The sequence below is a fragment of the Carya illinoinensis genome, chromosome 3 (genome assembly GCF_018687715.1).
Source record: "Carya illinoinensis cultivar Pawnee chromosome 3, C.illinoinensisPawnee_v1, whole genome shotgun sequence".
NCBI classification, from domain to species: domain Eukaryota; kingdom Viridiplantae; phylum Streptophyta; class Magnoliopsida; order Fagales; family Juglandaceae; genus Carya; species Carya illinoinensis.
In genome coordinates this window covers 48,996,887-49,013,758 of record NC_056754.1, presented here as the reverse complement: position 1 = coordinate 49,013,758, position 16,872 = coordinate 48,996,887, and the positions used below count along the sequence as shown (strand labels likewise).

At 35.2% G+C, this 16,872-nt stretch overlaps 1 protein-coding gene across 1 annotated transcript; it reads right to left on the bottom strand.

Annotated features, from left to right (window-relative positions):
* Window positions 1-820: 820 nt before the first annotated feature.
* Window positions 821-11,429, bottom strand: LOC122305051. Its single transcript, XM_043117340.1, has 15 exons — window positions 11,092-11,429; window positions 10,666-10,743; window positions 9,364-9,413; window positions 9,165-9,218; window positions 8,555-8,607; window positions 8,292-8,364; window positions 7,627-7,688; window positions 6,620-6,688; window positions 5,842-5,947; window positions 4,753-4,823; window positions 4,314-4,414; window positions 3,005-3,100; window positions 1,939-2,006; window positions 1,801-1,846; window positions 821-1,024 (listed from the first exon to the last, which is right to left on the bottom strand). The coding sequence occupies exons 1-15, from the start codon at window positions 11,158-11,160 to the stop codon at window positions 944-946; spliced, it is 1,077 nt and encodes a 358-aa protein (XP_042973274.1). The 5' UTR covers window positions 11,161-11,429; the 3' UTR covers window positions 821-943.
* Between the last annotated feature and the right edge of the window lie 5,443 nt (window positions 11,430-16,872).

The following is a 16,872-nucleotide window of genomic DNA, read 5'->3' as shown; positions in this document are numbered from 1 at the left end:
TATTTTTATATAATTTCTTTATATGTAACAGTTATTTACATTAAAACCATATTTTGCTTCTCTTTTTCGCGCTTAGGGTTGGAAAAAGCCTCAAAGGTCATTTAGGTCACTGCGGAAATAAACATACAAATACACATACGCAACACGTACTGGTCAAAGATCAGTGGCTTGTGGGGAACATTTTCAACACAGAGATGGAGACGTGACAGCGTAGAGAAGCCGTGTGGAGATGCAAATCGCCAAGCACACAGCCTATAGTCCACTGCTTTCTTTCCTCATCAATACCACGTGGCTTTTTTTTTTTTTGTCCTTACTCAGAATGCCCACGTTTTCTGCTTAGGCTTTTTTAAGATGGCCGCCAATCTTCGGTTCATCTCGCCTCTCTCTTTCGAGAAGGTGAGGCTGTCAGAAACTGCACGAGTGTCCTAGGGTGCATGTCGGCCGGTATTTTTGTTGAGTTTTGCTTTTATTATCTCGATGTTTTGAAGTGTCTGGCCGACTCCTTGTGACTTTTGGTGTCATTCATGTATTTAAAACACCAATAGAATTCGTTTCTCACTTTTATATCGAGTGGAAGAAAAAGTCAAAGACCATAAAAAGATCTTCATTGGTTCCACCTTATAGTCACACACTTTACATTAATAACTGCCCAAATCATTTTGTCGATTTTCTTGCCATTAAAACCGCACTGGGTAAACAGAAGCATTAAATGGGCAGTACACCTTTAACAAAAGAGAGATATATCCTTCTTTAAAAATACTATCTATTTTTCATGTGAAATTGAACAATATAATAGAAAATATAAACCGAATATGAAGTCTTGCAGAAACAAATGATTTTTGGCATATTAACAAGTTAATGATGAATTTGCTACTTAGTTTTCCCTTGCATTACAGAGCATTTATTTATCAATAAACTTCGTTGTGGCAATATATACAATTTTCTACACTTTCAGGTGATAATATTTATCAAGTAGCTTCTCGGTATACTCTCCAAAAGTAAGAGCTCCACTTGATGGAATCAGCTGAGGAGAAAAAAGCATAACGTTAGAACATATCAGTTGAGCCTCCAAAGTGCATAAAGAGAAGACTCCACCTCACCGATAAGGTGCCCTTACGATAAGAGGGAATTAGTTAAGGAATCTAATATGGGCAAGAGGCAATTAGTTGGTGTTCTTCCATGGTGGAGTCAAAGACATGCCTCATACTTTTTATCAGAGGTTAGGGTAACCTCAGTACAGCAATCACATCAAGTGTTTCTTGAGATTTTAGCAATTTCTTTCAACTCTCAAGAGACAGGACTTAGGAAATTAGAGAGGAGGAAGGAATAAGAAACTGAAAATATATTTATTAGGGTCAAAATTCAGCCATGAGAAATTAAAAGCAGGCTGAGTTTGCAATTGCCCAAGTTTTAAGTAACAATTTATTAGAACAGCCAAGAAAACCATTTGACTGCATTAATGACATAAAGAACCGACACTATTGGTGGACAAAAAATATTTGATTTAGACATAAAAATTAGCCACATTCCTCGAGATAAACATCCCTGAAATAACAGTGCGCCTGGGCACATCTAAAATCAATCACTGTAAATGGCACATATCCTCATGATGTTATTTTCAACGGCGGTTTATCATAGCCTATATCATGACCTACAACTTTGGGAAAGCTCAATTCTACGAAACCTCTTGAAGTTCTACATAATAGGCAGCTGACCAATGCCTGATAAACCTTTTCCCACAACGCAAATTCTCAAATCCTACATGCCAATTATTTTGCGATTAGAGTTGAAAATACATACCTCTTTATGAATATGCACATCCTCTGGAAAATTGAGGCTTTCATCCCTGCAAAACAAGGTTTGCTCAAGGTACAATTTCTGGTGGAACAAGTCAGGTCAATCAACAGAGTTTATGTTCCACTTTATTAATTTATGTACCAGTCAGGTTGCATAAACAATGCAAATGTTGAACGCTCAAGACCAGAAGCGTCCTCTCCTTTAGGTGCCTAAGAACAATCAGTTAAACACAGTTGCTATTAGACAAATCGGCAATAGAAATTGAATAGATTCATAAAAGATGCAACTATAAATGTAACTGTCATTACAATTGACAATACCACTTAACGTGTAGCTATCGATACAAACTTAGTACGGAAATAATTGTCAATAAAACTATTAATGCGGTTATTCCAACTATATTCAGTATCATATATGTAAGCATCACCATCAGGATCGCCACTATTAGATACACTATTCAAATAACTAAAACTAGGAAAAGTTTCTAGTTCACCAAAAATAGAACTATCATTGTCAATCTCAAAACAATAAAATGGAAATAAATGGAACTTGCTTGGCAACTTAAACATAGCTGTTCTTTGATCTGAAAGACTGGTGTGGATCTTTGGTAAACCTGATGACCATAATATGTCATTGAATTCAGCTACACTCAATGCTAATCACCACCTATTGGAGTGTCTTAATTTCTAGAAAATGGGTCTGCTATCACTTAATGAACTTGAATTTGAAACTTGGCTCTCAAGTTTCAGAAGCAACAATGTTTGATAGGAACTCCCCCTCCCCATGTAACCATGTTGATGTATGCATTACCAATGGAAATCGGATAAACCAAGAGCGAAACTGTGCAGTATGAAGGCATATATGTACATATCAACATGATGACAGCTTAATATAATATTTTAGAGAAATGAGAGATAATCAGTTTTGGGGGAAAACAAAAGAAAAGGTTCATCATTTTCTTTAAACAATGATTCAACAAATTACATTTCTGTCTGTGTCTGGTGACTGAATATGTGAACTCAATCCCAGCTTCCACATAAAAACATCATTTAGCATATTTGAAGTGACTGCGTTTCTGAGGCTCAAAAGGTTAGAAACTAGGGATTATGACATAAGTTATACACCAACACATGCATGTAGACACTGATATTCGGCCAAAGGTTGTGCAAAATCGTTCCAGGATATAAAATAAGGCAGTGGCAAGTACCTGAACACAATGAGGTGTTGCACAAAGATAACCTCTTGACAGTATTTCTGTAGTTTCACCAATCTGGTATGCTATTTCATCTTCTCCAAAGACAACCTGATGCCAAAAAAAAACAGAGAACCCAAGTTACTATAAATAACCATATCCATATGGGAAATGCTTGGGTGCCCTACAAATGTGCCCCCCAAAAGTGTCCCCTAGTGTATTTTATTTATTTATTTATTGGTTTTTTAAATGTGTAAAACAATTACCACTAGTGAATTTGCGTGTTTTTTTAACATTAAAAAAAAAAAAAATCAAAATACACTAGGGGCACTTTTGGGGGGCATATTTGGAGGGCATCCTAGCATCATCCTATCCATATCCAGCCCTATGAAGCATTATTACTATGAGGTATTCAAGTTTCCATGCATCTGGTGGTAATTCATTTGAAGTAATCTTTAAGTTGTAGATTCAAGTGTACAGAGGCAGTGTAATACTCTTGATTGAGTATACAAGGGTAGTGAATGAGATCCCACATTGCCTGTAAGGAAGAAGTTTTTGTAGTTTACAATGATTCCGACGGGTTCTAATTGTAACTTTGACTGATCCTTTTTGAGTGTGAACCCAAATGTGGCCTGGACTTTCCTTGGGTTGTTACAGGTAGGGCAATAGAAGTTTTGTGAACCAATTTGGAAAGAAATCATTTTAGCTCCTCTCTATGAATGTAGGTATGCTATCATAATCCACAAAACTCACTATATATTGTATGTAACTGACTGAGGTAGATTTCATGGTTGACTCAAGAGGCCCAATCTAGTTTCTGTTGCATTCTGTCCTCACCCACAACATCAATGGAGGAGCAAAACAAGGAGATGAAAGTTGATTTATGTTAATTGTTCACTCTAGCATATGATTACATCACTTTTTAACTCCCTACATCTCCATATCGCTCTTTACCCTCCGAATCGTTTCAGATTTCTTGAGACCTAGGGAATGCCACTGCAAGTTTTAAAACATTTTCTCTTTTTTGTTCCATTTTTATTTTTCTTTTTTTCTTTTTTATCTTTTGGTTTTGTTATGTTTTGTTTTTGCAGCATTTCCAAATCCTAAAATGTTTTGGAGAGATAAATCCTTCCAACAAGTTAATCCCATTAGAGAAAGGTCATATCTTGGGATATTGGCACATATAATTGAAATAAAATGACAGGTACAACTCCTAGAATGGATGCAACATGAACAAAGGAAAATTCAAAACAATGAAGTGTAATCAATTTTTTTTTGTTTTTTGTTGTCTTGCATTGCTGGAATTTAGGAACAAGAAAGATACTTTGACAATTTGATCGGTTCGTGTTCTAATATAAAGACCGGCAGCACTATCAGGGCAAGGTATTTCCACAGCATCTCTTGTAAACATGGCACAAGTCAGACCTACATGTTGAATTGAAGGAGAAATCAAACAAAACAGAAAAAATTGTCAACTCTACTGTAGGTATTGTAAGATAGTAATCTCTCTCTCTCTCTCTCTCTCTCTCTCTCTCTCTCTCTCTCTCTCTCTCTCTCTCTCTCTCTCTCTCTATATATATATATATATATATCTATATATATATTTTTTACTTTATTGTGTAGGCTTATTTCGACTATAGAACATAGCACAATTCACAATTGTATTTCTGCTAAAGTACCACCTTCCACAAATCACAATGTGATGAGCGGCACATAGGCTATGAAGAAAAATAAGTACAGTACATGAGAAGAAAATCATTAACCTGTCAGGGAACCATGGTCCGTATGCCAGCCGCACCAGGATGATGTGGAATCACCATCTCGTGTACAATTACTGCAAGTAATACTCTACTAGATAAAATTTCACCTCCCTAAGCATAAACCAACTATTCTACCTTAGAAACGAATAAAGTGACATTCTCAGCCTTAAAAACGTATTATTTAAACCATTACCAAAAGTCTAGTTCCTTTTTCTAAACAGAAAAGTTACAATGTAACACTTATACATTATGAGGAAAGTTTTAGAACAAGATTCACGAGTAGTGTCCAAAACTAGAGCTAGAGGTCATAACTAAAAGATAAGAGGAAGAACCACATCAGAAATCCATAATTTCCCATCCAAGTACCCAACTATGATTGCTCTCTCATCAATTCATGCAAACCCAAAAATAAAAAAAATAAAAAAAATCAGACCTAGCCATGAAATTCCAAAATTGATGTATAAAAAAGATCTCCATCATATAGCTGAACATGATACACTTAAAGACCCACACAACTTAACGGAGCTAGAGAAACAAAAAACAGCTACGTGAGCAACAGTTTAAACGAAAAGCTTTTCCTGATAATATGCCCCTTCTTGTGCTACATGTAAGTCTTCCGTTGCCTTATTAGTATGTTCTTGCCCGTCAAGTAATTGGCATTCACTTTTATTCATATTAATATGCCCATCAACATGATACAGTATTTTTCAGGACCTCAGTTTATGACCCTTTTTTATAGGTAAGCAATTGTTTTATCAGTTAATGAACTTCGTAGCAATGTTGAGATTCTATCTCTGAGCTGAACATAAAAGTTTTTGGAAGATATGCAGCATGCTCATTACTTGATTTAAAGAGATCATGCTCATTACTTGATTTAAAGAGATCGTGCATTCAAGGGATTACTAAAGCAAGTTAAAGTACACATGTATCTGCTAACTTCAACCGTGCCAATTTCTTTATCCCTCTTAATGCAGTTCCATAATTGATTATGCTACTAACAAGCATCAAAGCAAAACGTGATAAGAATCTCTTTGGCCTGTTGAGTTTATCAACTATGGAAAAAATGTGATGAGAAAGATAAAATAAGATCACCTCTGTTGTGCTGGAAAATAATAAAGCAGGCGCCCTTTATGACACCGAGAACGAAGAAGTATTTGCTCAAGGCCTTGATCCTCGTGCATATTCATCCCTTTGGATGCTAATCAAATGCCATAAAAAATTAAGGGTCACAAGAGATCACAACAGAATAAGAACAACCACCACATATTATAGTTAAAGAAAATTGAATTTAAGAAACTAACACAAGAGCAACAAGAAGGCTACAGTTGGGCAGCTTTTTTGCATAGGGCTAAATGCTTGTAAATGGTGCTTAACATGATCTAGAAATGAGATAAAAATAATTACTAAAATTGATAACTGTCTTTTAATGGATAGAAAAGGTGATCTTAAAAAAAAAAAAAATTGAGATCGAAGCATTTATCTTCCCCAAGTGTTTGAGAATTTAGTTGGTGTTTGTTTTGGGGAAACTTGAAGCTCTCATCTTGCAAGGGAGAACCATTACCCACAGATATCAATCTGAATCTACTTGGAAACCTTTCCACAAACTATCCCATAATTTCCTGACTTAGCAAGAAAGATGTTTTATTCTTTTGAGGGAAGAAACATTGACACTGTCCCAACTGTTCCAACAATGACAAACTACCCCACAATTTCCTGGCTTGGTGAGAAAGATGTTTTATTCTTTTGAGGTAAGAAACATTGACACTGTCCCAACTGTTCCAACAACATCTGTTGAAAGAAAGACCTAGAAAATAAAAGCTCACTTCTAAAATGTACTAACACAAAAAGTTTTTACATATTGAGATCTTACCATATCGGTCACAGTGATAAGCCACCATCAACCCAACATCAAGGATCAACTTTCCAAGAGCCTTGAAAGCTGCACATGAAAAATTGGTGTTTGGTAATTATATAATAATGCAACATTCAGGATCAGGAGTTTTATAAAGCAAGGAATTGTTCATCATTATCTCCAGCTATAATGACCAATCAAAGGATCAATATATGGTTAGATGCATTAGTTTTATAGAACAGAGAGAAGTTATAAACAAGTCAAACAAAAACATTAACAAGAAACCAAAACAGAGAAGTGTACTAAAATTTCATTCCCATTAATAACTGTTTGATCATAAAGTTTTGCATGAATACAAATTAAAAAGGTAAATTTTTGTAAGCAAGCTTTTTAATGCAACGACATAAGGGATTATCTCCTACAAGCACCAATTTTTGCCTGACTTGAGTAAAAAAACTATTCACTACCAAACACTATATTTCGGTAGTATTCAATTAAAATAACATATACACTAAAATTAATGCAAGGAATATTATAAACTGAAACACACGCTCCAGAGAAACCAGTGGACACTGCAAGACATGATTATAATGGTTTATGACAAACATCATAAACATGATGGTACATGTTTCATTAGCTTGATAAGTGCCCACTTTATGGGAACAGTGGCATGCAATGAGGATAGTCCAAAGACTCCTCAGAACTTACATTTGTGTATCCAGCAGTATGCTATTCAAAATGTCAGGAAAAAAATAACAGAAAAGGAATGATTATAATGATTTACAACAAATATCATAAACAAGACGGTACGTGTTTCATTAGCTTGATAAGTGCCCACTTTATGGGAACAGTGGCATGCAATGAGGATAGTCCAGAGACTCCTCACAACTTACGTTTGTGTATCCAGCAGTATGCTATGCAAAATGTCAGGAAAAAATAACAGAAAAGACAACTGCCATAAATAAAGCATGATTTAGCACCACAATTTGCGGCTAAGAAAACCATATAATCAATTACGGACATACCCACTTCAAGTTCTGGCAATGCCCTATCAGGCCAAATATTTGACCCACAGTATGATGGATACCTACAAGATCATGGGTTAAAAACTACTGGATAGATAAACAATGTTTTTGTATGCACAATGGATGGGCATGCAAATTGGCTAGAACCACTTAAACATTCTACAGCATAAACAAGAAGTTACCTGGTCAAATTTGTAGAACTTTATGAAAAAAATGTAAGCATTTCACGGACATTCAAAGACAAGGAGTGGACACTTGAGGAGCTTAGAGCTTTATTTTTCCATACCTTATTTCTTTGAGTTATAGCTGTAGATTTTAATAGCCTAAATCTTCATGAGTTTCTTATCTCTACTAGTACGATTTAGATAGGTTTTAACTCTTGTATATCATCTTGTGTACTTGGGCTATGCCTATTCTTATTAATACTACCATTTACTTATCAAAAAAAAAAAAAAAAATTTAAAAGCATTTCACTAAGGATTTGGGTTAGGGGGAGAAATATTTAAATTCATATACCAGTGATCATGAATAATAACATTTCCTTTTTATTAATCTACTTTCCCAAAAATCAATTGGCCCAAACCAGCCTATCGAAATTGGCATCTTTTGCAATGGGTATAAGATAGAAGTACTAAAACAAGAAATATGATCTTAGCTGCTTTTACCGTTGTATCACAGATGCCTCCATGGTAGGCGTATCTAATATTGGATTTGCATAAAAAGAGCCCTTCAACAAATCTGCACAACAAAATACAAAGCAATACAACAACCTCATAACAAAAGGTAAAACTCTACCAATTAATAGGGCCAATCAGTGGAGAGTAATTATGGTTTGCATTTCATATACTGAGCTACATGTGAGTACTTCATTCACAAATAGATATAGACTGCTTAGGGAGTTCTAAAATCTAACACGTCAAGACTTTACCAGGCTTCCCAGATTCAAGCTTTTCTTTCCCATGACTCCATCCAAAGTTGTACCTACAAGTTGGGGCACCCGGGAATGGTTGGTGAAAGGAACAGAAAATTAAAGCACCTATGCAGATGGCTTACCAAAATGGAACAATACAATAAGCTATAGAAGTAGGAATTCTTACTGCAGCTCTACTTTAAGCACAATACAAGCAGATAGAATCTCTATGAAAAGTGATAAATATTATAACAATATTTCACACCCACAGATTTATCTTGGTTCCATATTTTTTATAGGGCTGGAAGGTGTCTCTGAGGGGAAATTAGTGAAAATATAACAAAAAAGCCTATTCTTTTTTCTTTCTTCTTCAGCTTTGGGCCAGGCGCCCTCAACCACCTTGGTGCTGTCCCAAGTTCCCGAAGATGAGAAGAATCTTTTTCGTCGTAGAGTAGGTCAAGTTAACCTCTGTGTCTACACACAGCATTACCATGGAGGAGACAGTAGCAAGTAGATTTACCTTCTAACCAAACAAATTTAACCTACCAAGTGGAAAAAGTAATTGAAATGGAACAATCAGAAGGAATGGAGACTCGGGATGTAAAATACTTGAAGAAAAATATGTTACCTACTGTGAGGATCTTCAAGTTCCTTCCTCGTCTCTTCAGGCAGGCCAGCCAATCTGGAGAGAGAGAGAGAGAGAGAGAGAGAGAGAGGGTGGGGGGAATCATATGAAGAATATGGTAAAAAATAGTTTCAAGTATACTCCTTAGTGAGACATATTTGAGAGCACTCAAAATGACTAGGAAATATTTCAAAGGATATACCTAGGTGAAAGACGTAACAGATTTCGACGCAATGCAGTAAATCCCGGAACCTACAGTTAAATAAGGTTAAACTCAGAGAAGCAATTATGATAATACTAGAAAACACTGAGTCATAAATTCTATATAGAATAGTTGAGCTCTGCCATGCACGGTTTCAAGAAACACAGCTTCAGAATACAGAAGAGCTCTGACATGAGATTAACACTACACTCACAACTTGAGGAAGTTCTGATTGTAAAGACAAGGACAACTGGGGCAATTGTGTTATCAAAACATAAAGCGAAAATCAGGCATCTAAGTTTGCAGGATAGGTGAAAACTTTCACTGCAGCCCATGAGCACAAAGGGTATACATTTTGATTGTTGCCTAGTTCATGGCAGAATCCTATATTCTAATTATAGAGAATAGTGTCTTCAATAAAGCAGCAAATTGGCCCTGTTGTGGTGATAATTAAGAGCAAACCTACACTTAATACCAAAAAAAAAATTAAAGATACCCAAAAAAAAATTAAAGATACAGGTGAACATATCTCTGAAATAAGTACACCCCTAGAGAAATGGGAGAAATTCCACAAAATTTTTTGATAAGCAACTTCATTTTTTTTTTATAATCAGAAACCGATTTCAAAGGTTCGTTTTGCTCATGGTATTTTACATTTTAAGATTAATTCAATAAACCTTGTGAACAAGACAAATTTTCATTTGATCATTAAAGATGCCATATATGGTACTCATACCTACCAATAACAAACAACACACCGATATAGAAGTCTTCCAATTAAAACAGACAACGATATATTATCTGTTTTTCACCAATGCATTACATGGTCATCATATTTCAATTAAGTTCAATGCAGAGGGTGCCTTACATTCTCTGAACATTTGTAATGCCACAGACATCACAACTAACATCTGTTTCCACAAAGCTCACTTAAAATCACATCAAGAGCTCCATTTACTTGAATCCATAACCTAATGACTTAAACTGTCGCAAACAAATTGCTGATATGAAACTAACTGTACAGCATATTAGGATGGTCATTACCATTAAAAAAAAAAGAAACAAAGAGAAAAGAAGAAAGAAATAAAAAGAAACTATCCCGTGCAAAAATAATGGGTATGTATGTTCCTCCAAAACGATAACCATGATTGATGGTGGCAAGGAAGGAACATATCAAATGTGCTAGCTGCGAATGATACGTTAAGACCATAGTAACAGTAGATTCATTCACCATTGTATATATAAAGATAATAACGAGACAGTTACTTAAACAAGCAGTTCGCATGCGACACAATTTCGTACCTCAGTAATCGATAGAATTCCCAGCCCGTTTGGTCCAAAACCTTCTTCGATTTTCATCGACAAGTCAGCGCTCTTGTCCTGTTACAATCAATTCCGAGAATTCCATCAAGGTGATGGGACGTTAAAAACAAACTAATCTATGAAGCGATTGTAATCTTAACTATACTGCACAAATAGAACTGCTATCGAATATGGCGTACGTGATAATTGTGTTCAACAACATTTTATAATGTATGCGAACAATTCGAGCCCCGTTTATAATGTCATTTTAGTTTCAATAACAAAAAAGCCAACTCTTCCAAGTCTTGTTCGGCCGAATTAACACGAACGTTTAGTTTCTTCCACAAAAAGGGCCAGGCAACACCATTATTCTGCTAACCAATAATCTTCCCAGGGACCAAACAGAGCCCAAGAGAGAATACATACCATGAGCACTGAGTACGATATGGTGACAGTTCTGAGAGTAGGGAAGGCGGTTTGGGACGAGCACGACATTTTCCGACACTTCACAGGGCTGGAAACACGGCAACCGGTCGGTGACGGAGAGGGAGAACCAGCGGGAACAAATAGGGGTTTGGTAAGAAGGCGGGATTTAAAGTTGAGGGATGGTGGCAGGCCGTGGAAATTCAATGATCGAGTGCGACTTCAAATTTGATAGTAATAATAACGCCCCCGGCATCAGTTGCCTTTGCGTGAGTTAGGAGAGAATCACGGTACAATGAGCAAATGAGGAAGGGAAAATTAGAAATGCTTGCTTCTTCCAAAAGAACTACAAAATAATTCGGTATACATTGACGTGAATCATACGGCGTTAACAGTTTCAAAAATTTTATAATTTAATTTTTCTATAATTTTAAGTGCATACAAATACACTTAATAAATTATTTGCTTAACATAATTTAATTTGAAAATTAATTTTTTAATTTTCTAAATTAAATTTTAGTATTGAAATAATGTAAATAGAATATTCTATATGATGACTTAAAAATAGAATATTTCTATGACTACACCATTACTCAATCATCCTCTTTGATCTTGTAATAAGTTCACACAATTACTCATAGCCAAGAAAAAAAATTCCAAAACTTTCAACTTGGAGTGCGGATCAATCATAGCAACAATAAAAAAGATTTTATTTACTTTTTAAAAATATCCCCAATACTAGGCCTGTGCAAAAAGCCCACTAGGCCGAACAACCCTTCAAATCCGATTAAATCCAACCCGAAAAAGTCGGTTCACATTAAAAGTCGGTCTCGAATTCTTTCAGATCCAATGAACGTCAGGCTGTCATTTGGAACCCGCCTATTTAACTTTCACTTTCACATTTACATCAAAACCTAGCCTTTGCCCCCACCTTCTCCTTGTTCATGCCGTCTTCTAAAACAACGACTCATTGCTACGTATATCTGATGGCCTCCTCGATTTCTTTTCTCATATTTGCTTTTTCACCTGCTTCTATTAGTTGAAATCCATCAGACTTAGTCAAATCATTAGTTCTTAATTGATTGCCATTACAAATTTCTTCCTCTACAGAATCTGGCTTCTCTTTTATCTATGAGTTTCACTTTTTCTTCTTTCCATTTTCTATAACAGGACTCTTTATCACTTTATTGAGGTACCGGATTTTGCATTCTCATCGACTTCCTCTTCTATTTGTTCAACTTTTTCTTCATCAATTTCATCTTTCAGAGGTTTTTGTAGTCGTCCTCTTCTTTTATGTGTGGGAATTTTCACTTTTTCACCACTTCCAGGATTGGGAAATGGGAAGAAATATATATAAGTATATATAATTTTAAAGGAAAGAAAATAGGTGTGGGAAGAGAGGATGGTGGGTTTCATAGATTTGGTAGTCAAAAAGAAAAACAGTTCTTAATGAAATATGCTTGATCAAAATAACAATTCTTAATGCAAGCCAATTACATATAAAATGTAAAAACTTCATTACGATTTTCTTTCTTTCTCTTTTTTATTTTTTTGTATCGTGATGAGTTATAACTTTTCTAAACATACTTACATTTGATCTGTTGAAAGAAAATCAGCTTCTTTTTTCTGTCACTTTCTCAAGAAAATTTCAGTTGGACTCATTTTCTTCATGGACTTACCGAGAAAAGCATCTGGTGAAAAAAAACTACTACCAACTGATTCATGTCGAAGGAGCAAAGATGGAAGAATGGGTCTTTGAACCTTTCAGATTTTTTTATTTTTATTTTTTTTTTTGTTATAGACCAAGTCGGGTCATCAAGTTCGACCCAATTGTATTTTGATGGGTCGAGTTGGATCGGATTGGCACCTTAAATGGGAGTTTTCGGGTCGGGTCGGGTCGGGTACAAACCCGGTGATAGTAACTCGGGTTGCAAGTCTATTAAAAACCCGAGTTGAAATATAGTATTGGGTAGGCCTGCAACCCGAGTTGCTATTACCGGGTTTGTACCCGACCCAAAAACTCTCAATTAAGGCGCCAATCCGATCCAACTTGACCCGTCAAAACACAATTGGGTCGAACCTAATGACCCGACTTGGTCTATAAAAAAAAAAAAAAATCTGAAAGGTTCAAAGACCCATTCTTCCATCTCTGCTCCTTTTGCTCCTTCGACATGAATTAGCTGGTAGTAGTTTTTTTTCACCAGATGCTTTTCTCGGTAAGTCCATGAAGAAAATGAGTCCGGCTGAAATTTTCTTGAGAAAGTGATAGGAAAAAAAAAAAAAAGCTGCTTTCCTTTCAACAGATCAAATGTAAGTATGCTTAAGAAAGTTATAACTCATCACGATACAAAGAAATAAAAAAGAGAAAGAAAGAAAATCGTATTGACGTTTTTACGTTTTATATATAATTGGCTTGCATTAAGAATTGTTATTTTGATCAAGCATCTTTCATTAAAAACTGTTTTTCTTTTTGACTATCGAATCTATGAAACCCACCATCCTCTCTTCCCACACCTATTTTCTTTCCTTTAAAATTATATATATTTATATATATTTCTTCCCATTTCCCAATCCTGAAAGTGGTGAAAAAGGAAAAATTCCCACACATAAAAGAAGAGGACAACTACAAAAACTTCTAAAAGATGAAATTGAAGAAGAAAAAGTTGAAAAGATAGAAGAGGAAGTCGATGAGAATGCAAAGTTCGGTACCTCAATAAAGTGATAAAGAGTCTTGTTACAGAAAATGGAAAGAAGAAAAAGTGAAACTCATAGATAAAAGAGAAGCCATATTCTATAGAGGAAGAAATTTGTAATGGCAATCAATTAAGCACTGATGATTTGACTAAGTCTGATGGATTTCAACTAATAGAAGCAGGTGAAAAAGCAAATATGAGAAAAGAAATCGAAGAGGCCATCAGATATGCGTAGTAATGAGTCATTGTTTCAGAAGATGGCATGAATGACAAGGAGAATGTGGGGGCAGAGGCTAGGTTTTGATGTAAATGTGAAAGTGAAAGTTAAATAGGCGGGTTCCAAATGATAGCCCGACGTTCATTGGATCCGAAAGAAGTCGAGACCGACTTTTAATGTGAACCGACTTTTTCAGATTGAGTTTAATCGGATTGGACGGATTGTTCAACCTAGTGGGCTTTTTGCACATGCCTAGTTTTTAACATGAGAAATTCTATACTTCATACCAGGAGTCGACTACCATCCCACTCGGCTGACATGGCATGTACAGTGACACGTGTTCAATTAGAAAAGAAAAATTCTATTATTATGTACAGTAATTAGGAAAAAGAGTAATTTAAAATTTTTTATTATGCACAGTAATTCAGTACATAGTTTCCAGCCCTTTCGAATTTCAATTCATTGCCCTAACACACCCCTACCCCTTTCTTCCCCTCCAGATGCCCCTAACCCAAACCTCGATTCCCATTGTCATTTAGGGCTATTTTTTTTTTATGAAAACAAGAGCTGGAATGCATTTCCATGTCTGCCAACACTTTCATTACTCTACGTAATGAGTATAATCTCAAGAATGTAGGTACGATTGAAGAAAAATTACGCCGAATCCAAGAAGAATGGATAGCTCGTGGGATCGATTGGTATTCACTTCGTTTGCTCTGCTCTTCTTCGTCGAACAAATTTGGCATGGTGCATATTTACATATTATATAATTAGTGGGCTCCCCTTTTTAATAAAAAAAGTAAGGATTAATGGTTCCCTTTGTTTCTCTTTTCTGACTTTTCAAGGTGTATTTGTTTCTTGAGCTTCTTCTTGATTATTGCTTCTTGATATGATTTCTTTTTTGCTCTTTATGTTTCTTTTTCAATCTTATTTTTGTGCAATTTCATTTCTTGCCAACAACCCCTTGTAGAGACTTGAATTGGCTCTTGTGGCATATTAACAGTGTTTACCCAAAAAAAATTTATGTGGATTGAGGAGATTAACGCTGAAGAGATAATATAACAATCAGTTTTAGAGCGAGCTAATAAAAGAGTGATGGCATGATCAAAGATGATAGCAGTGGGTATTTGTAAAGATGTAAAGATGATAGGGAATGTTTGCTGGTTTAGTTGTGGTTGATCTTGTAGTTGTTAGCTAAGTTTTGGACCATGAGACCAAATGATGTGGTCTGGGTTGGTATTATAAGTTTAAAAATGATGTTTTATGTTATATGGAGTTATATGTTAAACAAATGGATCCCTTTTCTTGTCTTTGATGTGCTGAAATTTGATGTAATTTATATTGAATATAATGATATTTGGTTTTCACTTAATCGATTGTGGATGGAATAGACATGCATCTAATGAGAATTTTACTGACATTCATATACAGAGATGGCCAAATAGAGCCACTGGTTTTTCTCATTGTCTAGACAGAGTCATCAGATTCTCAGCTTATAAAATGTCAAAGCAAGAGTTGTTCAAATAACACTTTGAACAATACTTTCTTTACAAAAATTGCATCCACATCATCCAACAAAAACTGTTTTACAAAAATTCCTCCTACCAAAAGTTTTTTAACAAAATAATGATTCTGTCTTTATATCCATGGTGTCACTACTATGTCTAACAAAAGTTTCTTCGCACGATAATGGTATCACTACCTTTGTTTATATCCATGTTATCATTGTCATGTCACTGCCTTTCTCTTGATCATCAATTTCTTTGCTTTGCCATAAATTTTTTTGGAATTAAAAAACAGTGTTAGTGTCAGAGAAGGCTACAAAGCTTAAAAAAAACAACATTAATCTTGTTACCTAAAAATCCACATTGCCCTGAGTGGCAAATTTTATTTATTTATTTATTTTTTTTGTAGTTATCATAGTCACTGGAGAGTCACTAAAGTTCACTTGAACTTGGGATACTTGGCTTGTCTACAAGGCAACAAATATAAAAAATAAATATAATCAAACATAAACTAAGATTTGATATATAAGTATTAAATGTAAAAATTTACCTGATCATGTTGAACTATTTTTCTATTTTGCTTGTCATTCTTGTCACTTTTAGATTTGTTTTTTGCTCGTGGTTTCTTAACTGCTTTCTCTATCATATACATCTTTCGCTTTGATGATGATCTCCCTTTACCTCGAACTACGAGAGGGCTTATCACTTTACTCCTTTTCCCTACCAAGCCATCACTTCTATGTAAAACCTCGTTACATTTGGATGAGACATTCGGTATGTGTTGTGAAAGTTGAGAAGATGTACACTTCAACGCACGATACTTCTCCTTTAACATATCATGTTTCATCCTGTCCAAATAATGCCCCACCTCTGTATATGTCATTGATGCTAGTTCAAAAAATATTTTGCACATGTTCTCATATCTTTGTCCAACAGAGTTGTTACTCAAGTCATCATAACTACTCTTAATAAAAGAATATAAATGCTTGATATCTTTCCTCCATCTATCAAGTATGTATATAGGTGGCAATAAAGTCTCTTTTCTCATAGTCAGAACAGTGATTGAATGTTTACACAAAACTCCCCTAAACTAAAACAAATCACAAGTACAATTCACCTCACACTCATTTTCATTGAAGTAAAAAAAAAAAGTGACTTCCTTGATAAAATTATCATCAACTTTCACCTCATCAGTCACTATGTAGGTAGAAATGGCACCTTTAGTTTGAAATAACATGCAATGACAGTATAGCTTCCCTCTAAGCTCCTCATGTACCTCTTTAAATTTTGCAGTGGTATAAACATCTTGAAATTTCTTCTCAATAGGGTAATGCACAGTATTACGCTATTAAAAGAACTGAAATCTGTT

Bases quoted from the DNA above. Each gene is read 5' to 3' on its own strand.
- LOC122305051 (XM_043117340.1), bottom strand. From the start codon at position 11,160: ATGTCGTGCTCGTCCCAAACCGCCTTCCCTACTCTCAGAACTGTCACC. The intron at 9,414-10,665 runs GTACGAAATTGT...ATTTAACTGTAG, and splicing joins GAATTCTATCGATTACTGAG to GTTCCGGGATTTACTGCATT. The intron at 7,689-8,291 runs GTAAAAGCAGCT...ATGATCTTGTAG, and splicing joins GAGGCATCTGTGATACAACG to GTATCCATCATACTGTGGGT.